The 17,325-nt window shown below is 46.3% G+C and overlaps 1 protein-coding gene across 1 annotated transcript in view; it reads left to right on the top strand.

The window, feature by feature from the left end:
* Positions 1 to 17,325, top strand: part of LOC147734874 (alpha-N-acetylgalactosamine-specific lectin-like) — a 225,839-nt gene that overhangs the window by 23,727 nt on the left and 184,787 nt on the right. Inside the window, exon 3 of the mRNA XM_086953087.1 lies at positions 15,008 to 15,111. Within this exon, the coding sequence (XP_086809213.1) occupies positions 15,008 to 15,111 (104 nt within the window). The remainder of the gene's footprint in view (positions 1 to 15,007; positions 15,112 to 17,325) is intronic.

Genomic DNA, 17,325 nt, shown 5'->3' with positions numbered 1-17,325 from the left:
CCAAGCCGCACAACTCAGATACCTGGTGGAATGGTATAGGCCCGAATCAGAGAAAAGGTGGCTCTTTCAAGACAGAGCCATGGCTCAGAGGCCCCTCTGGGAATTCCCTTCTTACCCAGAAGACACCGACCCACTTACCTCACCAACTCACCTATAACACGCACTGTCACTAAAGTCTGGGACGCGGTAGCAGTCAGGAGAGGTCTGACCACCTTCCCCTCTCCATTCACCCCTATCTTAGACAATCCAGTCTTTCCACCGGGCAACAACCCCCGTGCCTTGACACAATGGCGTGGCACTACATGCAGGTGCGCAGGGGACCTCTTTGACACACAAGGCTTCCTCACCCTTTCAGACATCAAGCAAGGCTATGACATCACAGACCCTCATCTTTTTCAGTACTTTCAATTACTGCATTGGCTAACTGACCCTGCCATTGTTACCCTAGTGGGATGCCCCTTGCCGGCTTTCGAGAAGTGGCTACTGACGAAAGAGACTGATCAACATCTAATATCAGACATATATAAAATGCTTACGCCCCCCTTAGCGTCAGGCAAAACAGCGGGTCAGAAAAGGTGGGAACATGAACTGGGCAGAACACTAACAACTAAGGAATGGAGCCAAGTGTACTATAGGGCATCATATACCACACGTAACACAATGGGCAGAGAAGCAGCCATGAAATTAGCGATATATTGGCACCTCACACCAGTCCGGCTTCACAGAGGTAACCCATCCTGGAGTGACCTACGTTGGAGAGGGTGCGGGGAACTGGGCACTCTGACGCATATCCTTTGGGACTGTGGTGAGGTTCGAAGCTACTGGGACATGGTTCTGAATGACATAGATGCAACTTTTAACACCGAAATTCCAAGATTTCCTGCATACGCCATCCTGGGATTACCTAACGCACTCACTTTTCCCCTGAAATCTACCCGGGGTCGCCAGATGGGCATTGCCATGCAGGCAGCTACACAACACATTCTGTCACTCTGGGGATCGCCAAACAAACCCAAACATACAGGATGGCTCCACAAACTCTGGTTTACCCTGGGAATGGAACGCATTCAGGCTACCCTCACGCAAACAACAGACACATTCCAAAAGACCTGGCAGCCGTTTATATCCCTCCTATCTAAGGAGTTCAATGAAATAACTTGCCCGAGATATCTCCGATTGCTGCGCCTTACAGACACTACCACCGGAACTCAGGAACCTCGAGATTGATCACAACAACTCCACTTTGACCGGAGAACGATGGATCTCCAACATACGGCACACTGGTGAGGGAGGGGGGTGGATGGGAAAGTTGGGGGGGTGGAGGGGATTGTGGGAATCGTTTTTTCAAATTTGTTTGCTGATATTGCCTATCATTTGCCTTTTGAGCATCAAATCGCTCTCATCAGGAAGCCACCTCATTTGCCATATCGCACAGCATGATGAAGACTTGCCTGTCAGTCTCTTTCGATTGGCTTTCCTGTTACAATTACAATGTAATGTGATGCCTTACTATGCATATCGGCTCAATAAAATACATTTAAAACTAAAACACCAATAAATTAAATAAGTATGCTACAACACAATAAAAATCCCATACCAATGTATACACATAGGAAATATTGTCATCTTTAAAATGACACCAAAACAACAAAAATCCAATATAGGGAACCAGATATATACATTTTTAAAGATTAAACACTTTATAATTCTTAAAAACACATAGCGTCAACATGGGACATCCGGTCACACTTGACTGGCACATAGTCAAAGTTAGAGGCCGACCGCAATGGAACCCTGGTTGGATACACCAAGTGGGAGGCACTGGTCAAAATGTTTCCTTCACACTTAGAAACTTTTCAGGAGGATTTTCTCTTGACGGCGAGCAAGGCACTTCATCACAGCAGGTTCTTTGGCTTGACTCAACTTCAGGTCAGTAAGCTTCTAGAGCTTTTTCCAAAAGTTGTTCCAAACTTCTTGAATATCTTCCCATAAGCAGGGAACCCTCAAGTTCCTCCTGAGGGTTTAAAGTGTCCAAAACACAAATCCAAAGGTCTCGAAGCTCTGAGATGGTCCTTGAAAGTTTGATGTTTACAGTTCCCACAATGCATCTGGCCAAATCCTTAAATCCACTGGACGTGCCCATGCTGGGGACTTCTTGACGGAGACGGTGCAGGGAAGCTCTGTTAACCTGTTGCTTTTAGGGAGCACACTCCTTAATCACATGGAGCAGTCATTCATGTTTGCAATTCTTTTTGGTGCAGACCAGGGTTCCAGCAGGGCAGTCCTTCTTCTCCTTGTAGATTCAGGCAGCAAATTCAAGTGGCTATGTGTGAGAAGTTAGCCTGGCATGTGATGTCCACTAGTTCTAGTGGGCACCTTGCATCAGTCTAATTGACCCTTATTGATGGTGGTTGTAAAGTCAACATTATAGAAAGGTATCCTAGTGGTAGCATGGACCAGCAGTCAATAGGCTAAGACTTCAGAGAGCATGTGAAGCTGGTTGTTTTACCAATGACAATCCCTTGAATTCCAAATGAAAGGACACCACACAAGGTATATATCAAATATATATATATTTATTCTAACCACAACCCCTCTGCACTCTTTATGAGGTCAGAGGTAAAAGCACAATACAAGTTACTCAATTAGCATGCGATAAGTTGCACAATATACAGTAATGCCCCACGGTCCTCACAAACCATATACTAAAAAAGTGGTATAAGAACCACGTCTGGAATAGAAAGTAGGCCTAGGGCCTAGGGAATCGCTGGGGCAACACTAAACAACCAAAGGTTAGGCAGTAGGAGGCCCACAAGAGACACGTGCAGTGTCTAAACACAGTCATGAGTTACCATTGACTTATAATGGGAAATGAAGAAGTTACAAAGTTACTGTTTAAGGGCACTTCCGGATGGACTACGACAAAACCCCTTTAGACTAGGACACTTCGAGAGTCAAGACCCACTGGAGCACCGGAGTACTCGTATTACCTCACCCAGGGAAACCGGGTGCATAGGTGCCTTTTGGTGTTGGGTTTCGTCATCGTTTTCTATTTAGATCTGCAAAGAAGTGCTGCAGGCAACCAGAGGAAAAGTGTCCGGGTGGATCGAAGATCTGAAGTAACAGAAAGCAGAGGGGACAGAGTCTGGGTCACTAGCCAGTGACCAGGAAGGTACGAGGAAGGAACCAGGCGATGTCGCGATGATCTCAGGTGAAGAAGGTGAGTTTGTCTCTTCAGCCACGAGGTCCAGGAGGCATCAACGATGACATTCGAGCTCTCCCACAGAGGATCTAGTTGACTGCGGTATCGGTATCTGGACTTGACCCAACAAGCCTTGGCAAACGCAACCCACGCAGGATGCAAAGATTGGCTATGCTGCAGACTAGCAAGGTCTGTGGTGCTTCTCCTTTGGAGGGAAGCTGGAGAAAGGCTGGACCAACCAGGAAAGCATGTTTGTTTCAAAGAAAAGCCTTCAGGTGGCTCACTAGCCAATGGGCAAGGAACTGGGAAGACGCATCAAGCTGAAATGCAAGAGCAGGCCCCACACGGCACTCGTGGAGTGTGGACGGCTGAGCTTTGGTTCAAATGGTGCTGGGGTCTGGGGCTTCTTGTACCTCAATGCACAACTGCAAGAGTACCTCAGGAGTCGAGCAGTTAGCAATATGCAGGGTGTCCAGGGTGTCCGGTCACACGCCTCTTGTGTCCGCCACTGGTCTTAGCTTTGCTATGAATGTTGGTGGAAGTCAGAGAAGTCTGGAAGTCCAGTTCCTGTGTCGCAGATTCTTCGGGATCCGGCGGGAGCCTTGAAAATGCATACCAGCAAAGTTGCTGATGGTGCCTGTTTGCACAGGGTAGTCACTCCTTGACCACAAGGGAGATATCTTCCCTCTTCCAGTGGAAATGAAATGTCGAAGGTCTAGGATATGTCTTGTGAAGATTCATCCAGGGTAATCTAAAGTCCTGGGGACACAGCTCTTATACTTATACTAAGGTTAGGGGCTGGACTACCTGACTAGGTCCCTCCTATGGGTGAACCTGTCCCTTTGACCAGTTTACGCCAGAGCTGGGGCAGGAGTTCCCCAGCAACTGGTTTGAACTGGGCTATGCATGGAGCACCTTATGTGCCCCAAGCAGTGTCTAGATGCATTCACTGAATGCAGTCCTCCCTGCCCCAATACACAAAACCCCTGTCTGGGGAGGTGCTGGCACCTCCCTGGACAGCAAAACTATTGTCCAGGCCACCCTTGCTGGAGTTTCCCCCAGCAACAGGAGGTCAGACTCGTGTCTGTGGCAGCAGCATCGATTTTGTGATGCTGAGGCTCTGTTTAACTTTAACCGGGTAAACCAGTAACAACATGTCTTCTCCCTCTAGAAGGGTGGTATGCTACCCCCGCCACCTGGACTGGTGATGGGGGCGGGGGGGGGTAGTATTCCAAAGTGTTTGACACCTTACACGACATGTTTTGATGAAGCCAAAAAAAAGTTAACATTAACCTCGAGGATTATAGTGCACTTAAGAGTATATGGTATGGCTATATCATAGAACAGCAATAAGGAGATGGTTCCGAATGCTACAGAGGGGCTCTGCTCATGCTAGGACACCCTCCCACATAAAACCAAGCACTCTGCCTCCAGGATTATTAAGGCCTGCCATAGGAGTGACTCATAAGTTACTATGTGTCTATATATATAGGTAGATATAGGTATACTATATCTAAGTAAGGAGTGATTACACCACCTTAATCAGGCTGTGTGAACAGACCTGTGGTGTCAGTTTGGAGGGCCAGCCAGGGGTGGCATAATTCATGCTGCAGCCCCTGGTAGGCCTTGGATGCACCTATGCCCTAGGTACCTATGGTACACTATACAGGGGCTCACAAAGGTGACCCAATACCCAATCTGGTATGTACCTAAAGTACATGGTATCAATTTAGATAGAGAACAGCTAGTGGTCCTGATTAGCAGGGCCACAGCCAGTCTAAAGTCGAAAAACCAGAAAATCACAGCAAAAAATTGGAGGGCCCGATTCACAGAATGAATTTAAGACTCAATCTTAATCTTACTACTATTTTGGTATTCACAGAATGCACTTACTACTATTGGCAATCACAGAATGAACTTACTACTTTTGGTATTCACAGAAGTTAGGATTTTGTCTTAAGTTTGTCTTAAGACAAACTTTAGACAGACTTAAGACAGACTTAAGACAAAATCCTAACTTCTGTGAATACCAAAAGTAGTGAGTTCATTCTGTGAATGCCAAAATAGCAGTAAGTTTAGGATTGAGTCTTAAGTTCATTCTGTGAATCGGGCTCGGGGTGTCCATAGGAAGCAGACTCGACTCTCCTACACAACCCCCCCCACCCCGAAACACAGGAACATTAAACTAACCTTGACCAGTTGAGTCTTCATGTTCTAAGTGGAAATATTTGGAGAGTCCTTCTGCATTGCCATGGTCAGTCCCAGGTCTATGTTTCACTGTAAAGTCCATCCCCTGTAGGGAAATGGACCACCTAAGCAGTTCGGGATTTTCACCCTTCATCGATTTAGCCACAAGAGGGGCTTATGTTCTGTCTGAATCTTGAAGTGAGTGCCAAACAAGTATGGCCTCAGCTTCTTCAGTGGCCAAACCACAGCAAAGGCCTCCCTCTCAATAGCTGACCAACGTTTCTCTCTAGGGGCCGACCTTCTGCTAATAAAAGCTACTGGCTGGTCTTGACCATCTATATTCAGTTGTGAAAGAACAGCACCTACCCCCAACTCAGAAGCATCTGTTTGAACAATGAATTCTTTGGAGTAGTCTAGACTTTTTGCAGAAGTGTTGCAGTGCACATGGCCTGCTTCAGGTCATCAAATGCCTTTTGACATCTTACTGTCCACTGAACTTTCTTTGGCATTTTCTTGGAAGTTAAGTCATTAAGGGGTGTCACTATGGAATCATACTCCTTGACAAATTTCCAGTAATGCCCAGTCAGGCCCAAGAAAACTCTGACCTGTGTCTGGGTGGTGGGAGCAGTCCATTCCTTTATGGTCTGGATCTTGCTCTCCAATGGTTGAACCTGACCTCCACCTACAAGGTGGCCCAGGTATACAACCTTACTCTGCCCTATCTGGCACTTGGTAGCCTTGACAGTTAGGCCTGCCTTTTGCAGGGCCTCCAAAACATTTTTCGGGTGGATCAGTTGATCTTCCCAGGTGGAGCTAAAGACAGCAATATCATCAAGATAAGCTGCACAGTAGTCATCCAGGCCTGTGAGGACTTGGTTCACCAACCTTTGAAATGTGGCAGGTGCATTTTTAGACCAAAGGGCATTACCACAAATTGATAATGTCCTCCTGGGGTTGAAAATGATTTCTTGGCGTTTGCATCCTCAGCTAGTCTGATTTGCCAGTAGCCAGCTGTCAGGTCAAATGTACTCAAAAACTTGGCAGAAGCCAATCTGTCTATGAGTTAATCTGCCCTGGGTATTGGATGGGCATCTGTCCTAGTGACAGCATTGAGACCTCTGTAATCCACGCAAAACCTCATCTCTCTCTTACCATCTTGGGTGTGAGGTTTAGGCACCAGGACTATTGGACTGGCCCAAGGGTCTCTGAGGGCTCAATGACTCCCAACTCCAACATCTTTTGGACCTCTGTCCTGATACAGTCCCTGACATGATCAGGTTGCCTGTAAATCTTACTTTTACCAGGCAGACTGTCCCCAGTGTCCACTTCATGAGTGCACCAGGTAGTCTGACTTGGAGTCAGTGAAAACATATGTCTGTAGGCCTGCAGAACTTGTCTGCAGTCCCTCTGCTGCTGATCAGTGAGGCTGTCTGCCAAGGCTACACCATCAACTGATCCATCATCAGGGTTCTGAGAGAGCAGGTCTGGGAGAGGATCACTCTCTTCCCCCTGTCCTTCATCAGTAGCCATGAGCAAGCCCATGTCAGCCCTGTCAACATATGGTTTCAGTCTGTTGACATGAAGCACCCTTTGGGGGCTCCTGGGGGTTCCAAGATCAACCAAATAGGTTACCTCTCCCTTCTGTTGAACAATAGTGTAGGGTCCACTCCACTTGTCTTGGAGAGCTGCTGGGGCCACTGGCCCCAACACCCACACTTTCTGCCCTGGCTGGTAAACAATCAGCACAGCCTTTTGGTCATGCCAGGATTTTTGTAATTCCTGACTAGCCTCAAGGTTTTTGGATGCCTTTTTCATGTACACAGCCATCCTGGAGCGGAGACCAACTACATAGTCCACAATGTATTGTTTTGGAACTTTGAGAGGTAACTCCCAACCTTCCTTCACCAGACAAAGGGGTCCTCTTACAGGATGCCCAAACAAAAGTTCAAACGGGCTGTAGCCAATCCCCTTTTGTGGGACCTCTCTGTAAGCAAACAAAAGACAGGGCAGTAGGATATCCCATCTCCACCTGAGCTTTTCAGGGAGACCCTTAATCATGTCCTTTAAGGGCATGATTAGATCATTGCATTGCGGATGAAAGGGTGTGGTGAACTTGTAGTTCTCTCCACACTCCTTCCACATTGCAGTCAGGTATCCAGACATGAAGTTTGCATCCCTGTCTGACACAACCTCCTTAGGGAAGCCCACTCTTGAGAAAACTCCCAACAGGGCCCTTGCCACAACAGGTGCTGTTGTGGTCCTAAGTGGGATAGCCTCTGGGTATCTGGTGGCATGATCCACAACCACCAGAATAAACCTGTCCCCAGATGCTGTTTGGGGATCCATTGGTCCAACAATGTTAATCCCAACTCTTTCAAAGGGAACCCCCGCCACAGATAGTGGTGTAAGGGGGGCCTTTGTAGTGCCACCTGATTTGCCACTGGCTTGGCAGGTGACACAGGAGAGACAACACTCCTTTGTGTCTTCTGACAAGTGAGGCCAGTGAAAGTGTGAGATGCCTGTCCCAAGTCTTGTTCTGGCCAAGATGTCCTGCAAGGGGAATATCATGGGCTAGTGTGAGAAGGAAGCCCCTTAATGCCAAAGGTATGATCAGCCTCCTGGAAGCTCCAGGCTTGGGGTCTCTAGCCTCTGAATAAAGGAGCCCATCATCCCAATAGACTTTGTGGGTCCTACTCGCATTCCCAGCAGCCTCAGCAGCAGCTTGCTGTCTGAGGGGTTCAAGAGAAGGGTAGTCTAACTGCGCCTGCCTCTGATCTACCCTGGAGGGTCCTTCTGTCCCAAGAAACTCAACCTGATCAGGCTCAAGCTCTTCTAGGACAGTTTCCTCCTGGGTCTCACAATCAGCTTCCTGTGAAGGCTGATCCTCTTCCTTAGGCAAGGGGGAAGGCACTGCCTTACCCCTACTGCTTCTCCTCCTGGTAGGCAACTGGTGCATTGTTCCAGAATCTAGTGCCAGTTCAGTGTTGCTATTTTTGACCTGTGACCTAGTCACAGCAAGGACATATGCTGATATTCCTAACATCTCTGCATGGGTCCTATACTCCACTTCAGCCCAGGCTGAAGTCTCTAAATCATTGCCAAGCAAACATTCTACAGGGAGGTCTGAGCTAACAACAACCTTCTTTAGGCTAGTTACCCCTCCCCAGGAGAAATTAACAACTGCCATACTATGGGTGGTAGTGACATTGCTTGCATTGGTCACTAGGTAATTGTCACCTAGTATGATCTGTCTAGGGTCCAAAAAGCTGGGTGTCACCATTGTGACACTAGCACGTGTCCCTGTAGGCCTGAGCCAATTTATCATTAATTAAAGTAGTCTGTCTGTACTTGCCCAAGTTACTGGGACTCACAGTAGAGGACATAGCCATGTCCACATCACAGACAAGAACAGCTTGAGTTGGTATTCTGACTAGGCCAGAATCCATCTCAGTTCCCAGGGTTAACCCTACTACACACTTCTGTTGAGAACCACCACTATTAGCTGTACTAGTACCACTCAACTTTTTCTCTCTCTCAAGAGCTAAGTTCTCTTTTGCAAGGGCAACTTCTTGCCTCTTGATCCTAAGCTTGGCTTCTCTCATCCTAGCTTTATGCTCCCTTCTCTGAGGTGAAGACATTCTCCTCAGAACAGAGGCATTGGACCCCACTGATGAGTCAGAATGGTCAGATGCACTGGAAAGTGATCTGGGTCTTCTGTGCTCACCGTCAGGCCTACTTGGGGGTATGGATTGGATCCTTCCTTCTCCAGTCCCATGTAGTCCTAGGTTAACCTGGTTCAGTTCATGTACCTCTACATGGTCCACACCCTCTCCTTCAGAGTCCAATGGGTGCCCATTGTTATCCTGTTCAGTAGAAGGATGGCCCCCCTCTCTACTACTTTGGTTACTTGGGTCTGATGCATTCTCTACATCATGAGCCACTAGTATATCTACCAGGTGGTTAAAGGTGAGACTCTGTCCTTGTCTCAGTATTTTGAATGAACACAAACTTCTCAGTTCTTGAAAAGTGAATGTGTCATATTTAGAAGGTACCCTTAATTTCTCTTCTGGCAGAGGCCCACTAAGCCCTGCTTCCAAGGACATTGCTAGTGAGGCGTGGTGTGTGCACCTACCTACACTACTTGTTTCCTACTAGAATCTCTCTAGGAGTTGTAGTCAGGGTGTGCTAGGCCCTTACCACCTATAACTGCTAAGTTCAGTAGAACTTATGTATTATAATTACTTGATTTATATGTACCTACAGGTACCTTAATGTGATCTTTCAAATTATACCTCAAGATTATTTGGTAAAACAACAGCAAGCTCTTATCCCAACCGCTGCACACCAATGTGAGAAGTTAGCCTGGCATATGATGTCCACTAGTTCTAGTGGGCAACTTGCACCGGTCTAATTGACCCTTATTAATGGTGGTTGTAAAATCAACCTTATAGAAAGCTATCCTAGTGGTAGCATGAACCAGCAGTCAATAGGCTAAGACTTCAGGGAGCATGTGAAGCTGGTTGTTTTACCAATGATTATCCCTTCAATGCCAAATGAAAAGACACCACACAAGGTATATATCAAAAATATATGTATTTATTCTAAACACAACCCCTCTGCACTCTTTATGAGGTCAGAGGTAAAAGCGCAATACAAGTTACTCAATTAGCATACGACAAGTTGACAATATACAGTACTGCCCTAGGGGCCTCACAAAACATATACTAAAATAGTGGTATAAGAACCACATCTGGAATAGAAAGTTGGCCTAGGGCCTAGGGAATCGCTGGGGCTACACTAAACAACCAAATGTTAGGCAGTAGGAGGCCCACGGGAGAGGCGTGCAGTGTCTAAACACAGTTGCGAGTTACCATTGACCTATAATGGGAAGTGAAGAAATTACAAAGTTACTGTTTAAGGGCACTTCTGGATGGACTAGGACAAAACCCCTTTAGACTAGGATACTTCGAGAGTCAAGACCCACGGGAGCACCGGAGTACTCGTATTACCTCACCCAGAGAAACCGGGTGCATAGGTGCCTTTTGGTGTTGTGTTTCGTCATCATTTTCTATGGAGATCTGCAAAGAAGTGCTGCAGGCGACCAGAAGAAAAGTGTCTGGGTGGATCCAAGGGTGGATCGAAGATCTGAAGAACCTGAAAGCAGAGGGGACAGAGTCTGGGTCACTAGCCAGTGACCAGGAAGGTACCAGGAAGGAACCAGACGATGTTGAGATGATCTCAGGAGAAGAAGGTGAGTTTGTCTTTTCAGCTACGGGGTCCAGGAGGTATCGATGATGACCAGGTGCTGGATTCAAGCTGTCCCATAAAGGATCTAGTTGACTGCGGTGTCAGTATCCAGATTGGACCCAACAAGCCTTGGCAAATACAACCCACGCAGGATGTCAAGATTGGCTTTGTTGCAGACCAGCAAGGTTTGTGGTGCTTCTCTGTCGGAGGGAAGCTGGAGAAAACCAGGAGCAACCAGGAAAGCAAGTTTGTTTTAATGAAATGTCTTCAGGGGGATCACTAGCCAATGAGCAAGGAACTGGGAAGATGCGTCAAGCTGAAATGCAAGAGCAGGCCCCACGCGGCACTCGTGGAGTGTGGAGGGCTGAGCTTCGGTTCAAATGGTGTTCGGGTCTGGGGATTCTTGTACCCCAATGCACAATTTAAAGGTACCTCAGGAGTCGAGCAATTAGCAATATGCAGGATGTCCAGAGTGTCCAGTCCCACATCTCTCGTGTCCGCCACGTGTCTCAGCTTTACTGTGGATGTGGGTCGGATTCAGAGAAACCTGGAAGTCCAGTTCCTGTGTCGCAGATTCTTCGGGATCCGGCGGGAGCCTTGAAAATGCAGACCAGCAAAGTTGCTGATGGTGCCTGTTTTCACAGGGTGGTCACTCCTTGACCACAAGGGGGATATCTTCAATCTTCCAGTCGAAATGGAATGTCGAAGGTCCAGGATATGTCTTGAGAAGATTCGTCCAGGGTAATCTAATGTCCTGGGGACACAGTTCCTATACTTATACTAAGGTTAGGGGCTGGACTACCTGGTTAGGTCCCAACTATGGGTGGACCTGAGAAGGGGGTGGTTATGCCCGTTTCCCTTTGTCCAGTTTCGTGCCAGAGCTGGAGCTGGAGTGCCCCAGCAACTGGTTTGAACCGGGCTATGCATGGAGCACCTTGTGTGCCCCAGGCAGTGTCTAGATGCATTCACTGAATGCAGCCCTCCCTGCCCCAATACACAAAACCCCTGTCTGGGAAGGTGCTGGCACCTCCCTGGATAGGAAACCTATTGTCCAGGCTGCCCTTGCTCGAATTTCCTCCAGCAACAAGAGGTCAGACTCGTGTCTGTGGCAGCAGCATCCATTTTGTGAGGATGAGGCTCAGTTTAACTTTAACCGGGTAAACCAGTAACTACATGTCTTCTCCTTCTAGAAGGGTGGAATGCTGCCGCTGCCACCAGGACTGGTGGGGGAGGGGGGGTAGTATACCAAAGTGTTTGACACCTTACACAACATGTTTTGATGAAGCCAAACCAAAGTTAGCATTAACCATGAGCATTATAATGCACATAAGAGTATATGGTATGGCTATATCATAGAACAGCTATATGGAGATGGTTCCAAAAGCTGCAGAGGGGCTCAGCTCATGCTAGGGCACCCTCTCACATACAACCAAGCACTCTGCCTCCAGGATTGTTAAGGCCTGCCATAGGAGTGACTTATAGGTTATTATGTGTCTATATATATAGGTAGATATAGGTATACTATATCTAAGTAAGGGGTGATTACACCACCTTACCCAGGCTGTGTGAACAGACCTGTGGTGTCAGTATGGAGGGCCAGCCAGGGGTGGCATAGTACATGCTGTAGCCCCTGGTATGCCTTGGATGCACCTATGCCCTGGGTACTTATTGTACACTATACTAGGGCACACAAAGGTGACCCAATACCCAATCTGGTATGTACCTAAAGTACATGGTATCATTTTAGAGAGAGAACAGCTAGGCTGTGGTCCTGATTAGCAGGGCCACATCCAGTCTAAAGTCGAAAAACCAGAAAATCACAGCAAAAAGTGGGGGTGACCATAGGAAGCAGACCCTACTCTCTTACACTATGCAACTCTCACATATTTATTCAATGATCTTGGGTGACATGCAGGGAGAACACTTGTCTAATGAGGTGCAGGGTGCTACCCAAAAGCATGGCAGTTTCCTCCAAAGTGGGGCATATTCTTGCCCCACAAAGCACTGAACTTTAAAATTCAAAATGGAGAAATCCTCTTCAGGAGAGTTAGACCTGGGTACACCTTTTGGTGTGGCTCATTTCCGTTCACACTCCTCCTCCAGACCTCCAGCAATTTCCAGTCCCGGGCCTGCCATCTGGTTGGGAGGTACAGGAAGACGGGGTAGGCCAGGCTGTCATTTCTTACTGTCCTGCTCTCTTTGAAGCCCAGGCTGATTTACCCAGTCCTCGCTCTGACCTGTTCTCTGCAGCTGCAGAGCTCTCCCCGTCAGATAACGTCTGCTCTGTGCAGGTCACTTATCACCTTATCTAAGCAGCTTGGCTGAGCTTGTTATGTATGACTAATCAAGAGAGGCTGCTAGATATCTGGATTGTGGCTCGTGGAAAAGAAAGTCCTTTAACTTCTCTTCTATATTAGTTATGCTAAATTCAACAGTGGCACGTTGTTTTATTTAGCATTACCAATCTTGAATGACATTTTTTTAGCTCCTTCCTAGTAAAATGTATACTTAAATAAAATATTCCAGTGTTAGCCTATGGAGCTAAATATCCACAATTCAGAAAATGAAATTGGCAGTTTTCCCCTCCCCGGGGGTTATCTTTTACAATGTCCCTGCTTATGGGTACATGGCACCCCACCCCTGGGGCACCTAAAGGGGATCTTAGTGGTGACCTATATGTAAATATAAGGAAGATTACCACTTGGGAAATACCTTTAATTCCAAAGTCAAAGTTGCATATAATGTACTTTTAAAGACAGTCTGCAAAGCAGGGCTGCCTTTAAAAATGATAGCAGGCAACACAGCAGTGCATCCTCCAGTGCAGGAAATCTCCCGAGTTTCTAAGCCTCCCTGCCTTATTATATACTAGGGACTTATAGGTAGTTTGAATATCCCTTGCCTTAATAAATACTAGTGGCTTACAGGGGTCAGTCATTGCCAATTGTAAATCACCCTAAGTATCATATATTGTTTTAATCAGAGTATTAGCCCTGGGTCTGAACCGCAGAGCCCAGGGCCTAGTCAGAGTCTGTTACCACCAGTATAAGTAAACAAATGGGGTGAACAATGCAAAAAGGATGACTTTCTCACAAAGTGTATTCTGCAGAGAGCTTGAGTCACAAGGACATGGCATGAGCTCATATTCATGAGAAGCTTTGCTAGGATAAGAAACCAGGAAGTGCACTATATTCAATCTAAACCATATCAAATAAAATCTCTGTGAGTGCTGTGGAGTAAAATATAGATAAAGTTCCATCTGGTCAATAGTCACTCCTGGGATAAAGGCAGACACTCTATACTTCCCCAACTCACTGGCTACTTTTCGCCGCTAGCAAAAGGCCAGGAAATCTATCTTTAGTTGTTGTTCAGAGAAAGATATATTAGCTTGTGGACACTCTAAAAGATCAGCTCTGTCTAGCAAGTGAAATTGGTCTTTCACATATCCAAACCAGGTTATACATTGGGCAATTACAAAACTTAAACAATCTTTTATAATGTCCTGGTTTAAGGCTACTTCTTCTATTGCCCACACTGAGGGCCAGAACTTAAGTTGTGCCTTTTTAATTCAATATTCTACATTTAACAAGCCTAGTTCCATGTGACAAAGGAATAAGGGCAAGGATTTAGAAACGCATAAATGCCTTCTGACAAACATGTTTTTATTCGCCTGAAGGGTGGCAGTGTCACAATAACATAGATGGGTTGAACACGCACAACTATATTGTTCTTAAAGGTGTGAAGTTGTGGCGTGCGACGGGGGTAACCCCCTCTGACTGGGGTGTAAATGTAAATCGAACATGGGTAGTGGTGCTCAAATCAGCGACATCCCCTTGGGCACAACCTTGTGCCTGTGAAAAGCAGGATCTGAATGTTCAACAATGGTTTAAAAAAAAGTGAGAAGCTGATCAAATCTTCTTTCATGAGCTGAATTTATTCATGAAATATATGTACTTCATCTCAAAAAGAAATCAATTGTCTGTGTAGCAATCCATCTGTTAGTTCAAAAATAATTCCCGTTACATTTCGGGCGGATCGCCCTTCGTCAGGGGAAGAGTCTATAACCAGCAAGAAAGAATTGATTGGTTAAAAACACAACAATGGGAGAAGTATTCTGCATCATGTCAAAACCGGTGTCTAAACATAAAACTTAAAGCCTGTCACCCCTTTTGTGGCGATAGATTAGTAAAAAGTACCGTGTGTGAGTATACAAATTGGACTTCCATGATTTAAAGTGCCTAAACATATAAAACAAGTATACAGAAACAACCAATGTGAATGCCCTTACGAACATGAATAAACAAGTTGATTTAAAAACAACTGTTTCACAGACACTGATACACTATCGCTCTCCTTTGTTGTCCACTACTTTAGTTTCCCGCCCGGATGCTCAAGGCTCCTGTGATCACGGATGGGTGCAGTATGAGATTGCTTGCTACAAGCGATTCAATAACGTAGTTTCTTGGCCGGAAGCAGAGGTAAGAGTTCCATGCATGCTCTAATAAATATGAATGGTCTTATTTACTAAGGTTTTACATGGATTCTGGCTAGATGAATTACTAACCATTTTAAAGGCCCGCAGATGCAGTGCTAAACTACCTAAATGTGCAACCTTTAGTATAGATGGGCCACAATGTGTTGATGATGATAGTCGATGCTGATCACATCTCCATGTCCTTTATATAATACACGACAACCTTTTACATTGCTCTAATTATGTTTTTATTAATAATTATGATAGTTATGTAAGTTCTATCTGCATTCCAGGTATGCATATTAGTTATGCCCAACACTGCCATTAATATGGTAAGATTTATGAGAACAATTCAAAATGTGCTGTGTGTAGGCGTAATTTTTAGGTCAAGCATTCAAGACCAATATTAATTTCTCTTGTGAGGTTAAAGTCATCCCCCTGCTGGCAATTTGTTTGTTTCAGTGTCCTTTAAAAATCCTCTCTTACTAGTGTTCAATCCTTCTCTTTGTCCCTTTTGTTTGTGTTTCTGTTCCTTCCACAGAGCAGGGACTTAGGGGGTCATTAGGATTGCGGTTTTTCCGCATCCTCCGGGCCGGCGGATGCAGAAAAACGGAGGCTTCAAAGACCCCCCGCCAGATTAGGATGGCTGGGGGGTCAAGAAGACCGTCTGCCGCTTTTCTGCGGCGGTCGCCTTACGACCGCGGCAGAAAAGCTCTAATATGGAGGCGGTGTCTAACAGACACCGCCAGCCATATTAGGATAGGGGGAAACAGATGCCTTTCCGCGGCGGCTTCTCCGCCGTGGCAAGGCATACGGTGATTTCTTTGGGGGCCCTTTGCGGGCCCCCAGGGTGACGGGGGTGGGGGGTGCACATGGGGGTACCTATGGTACCCCCCTGCATTTGCGTGCACGAAGCGGCAGGCACCGCGCGGTGCATGCAAATGCGAAGCATGCATATTTAACCTTGCGGCGGGTGCTGCTTCAAGCAGCACCCGCCGCAATGTTAAATTTTGAGGATGTGACGGTCACATCCTAATTGCACTGTAGGGGCCACCGCTGCCCCTGCGGACGGTCCCTCCTCCTCTGGGGTGGCGGATGGATGCAGGTCCGTCCGCCATCATAATGAGCACCTAAGTACAGTATTATTTGTTTATTTGTAGTTTGGGGACTTTTTTCTCATTTCTTGCTCCTATTAGTGTTAACCTGTGTTCAGCTCGGTGCCAGTAACTGCTCACATTTCACTGGAGCTTTCCCCCCTCTCATGTGGCTGTATGACCGTGCCACTCCCCCTTGTTTTTATTTGTAAGCACTATTTTCTGCAACTAGTTTCTCTTAAGCAGCGCTGGAGAAGCTCAGGCGAGAAGGTAGACAGACAGGCAAAGTGTCAGAGGCCACCAAGAGACAAGTCAAGCTTGCCGAGCGAGGTTCGGAAAAGGTCTATATTCGCCCAAAAATGAGAATTCCGTGACCCCTAGACTAGGAGTACCCTGTAACGCAGACACACGTGTCCTGCTCAAAACAACAGCACTAGCATTAGCCTTAAGTAGCACAAGCAATCACTTTAAAACGCAAATTATATAACCTGCCTGCTCTATGTACACACACCTGGTTTTTGCGATCAGTTACCGTGCTTTAGAAGCGCGTGACCTTCGTCTTACATCTTTACTACAGGTGCATTAACCATCTAAGTTAGCCATCACCTCCTCCGGTAGCTCACTAATAAACATTTTAGAATGAATTACAGTGCACAATATTTCCGCAGTTACAAACTGTTGTCATGATGCCTTTCACCAAGGTGGGACAATTTTGTTAGCAATCTTTTCAAAAATATAACTAAGAAACAAGTGAAAGTAAACAGAGCGGAAGGGGCGTATTGAGATTACTAACCTGAGACTGTGCCCCCAAGCTTTTTTAAATGTACATTTCCAAACTTTTTTCCTAGCAGATTTTATTCGTTCTTTTTGTAAAATGCGCAAGAGAGCTTTAAACAGGAAAGAAACCTTAAATAATTTTCTTCTTTTAATAAAATAAGGCATTACAAGAAGAAGCTGTGGCCTAAATTGAGACAGAGGTAATTGCCTCTCTGCAGCCAGCCAGATAAACAGCTGGCCAGGCAGGTGTTAGCAGCAGGCAGACTGTGTAATATCAGCTCTCCCCTCCTGAAGAGCGCAGGGACCTCCTTGGGAAAGGGGGGAAGGCGTGTAAAGCACAACTTGAA

Source organism: Lissotriton vulgaris, chromosome 1_2 (assembly GCF_964263255.1).
Source record: "Lissotriton vulgaris chromosome 1_2, aLisVul1.2, whole genome shotgun sequence".
Classification (NCBI taxonomy): Eukaryota; Metazoa; Chordata; class Amphibia; order Caudata; family Salamandridae; genus Lissotriton; species Lissotriton vulgaris.
Note: the sequence above shows the minus strand (reverse complement) of the source record. Positions and strands in the feature narration are given on the sequence as shown.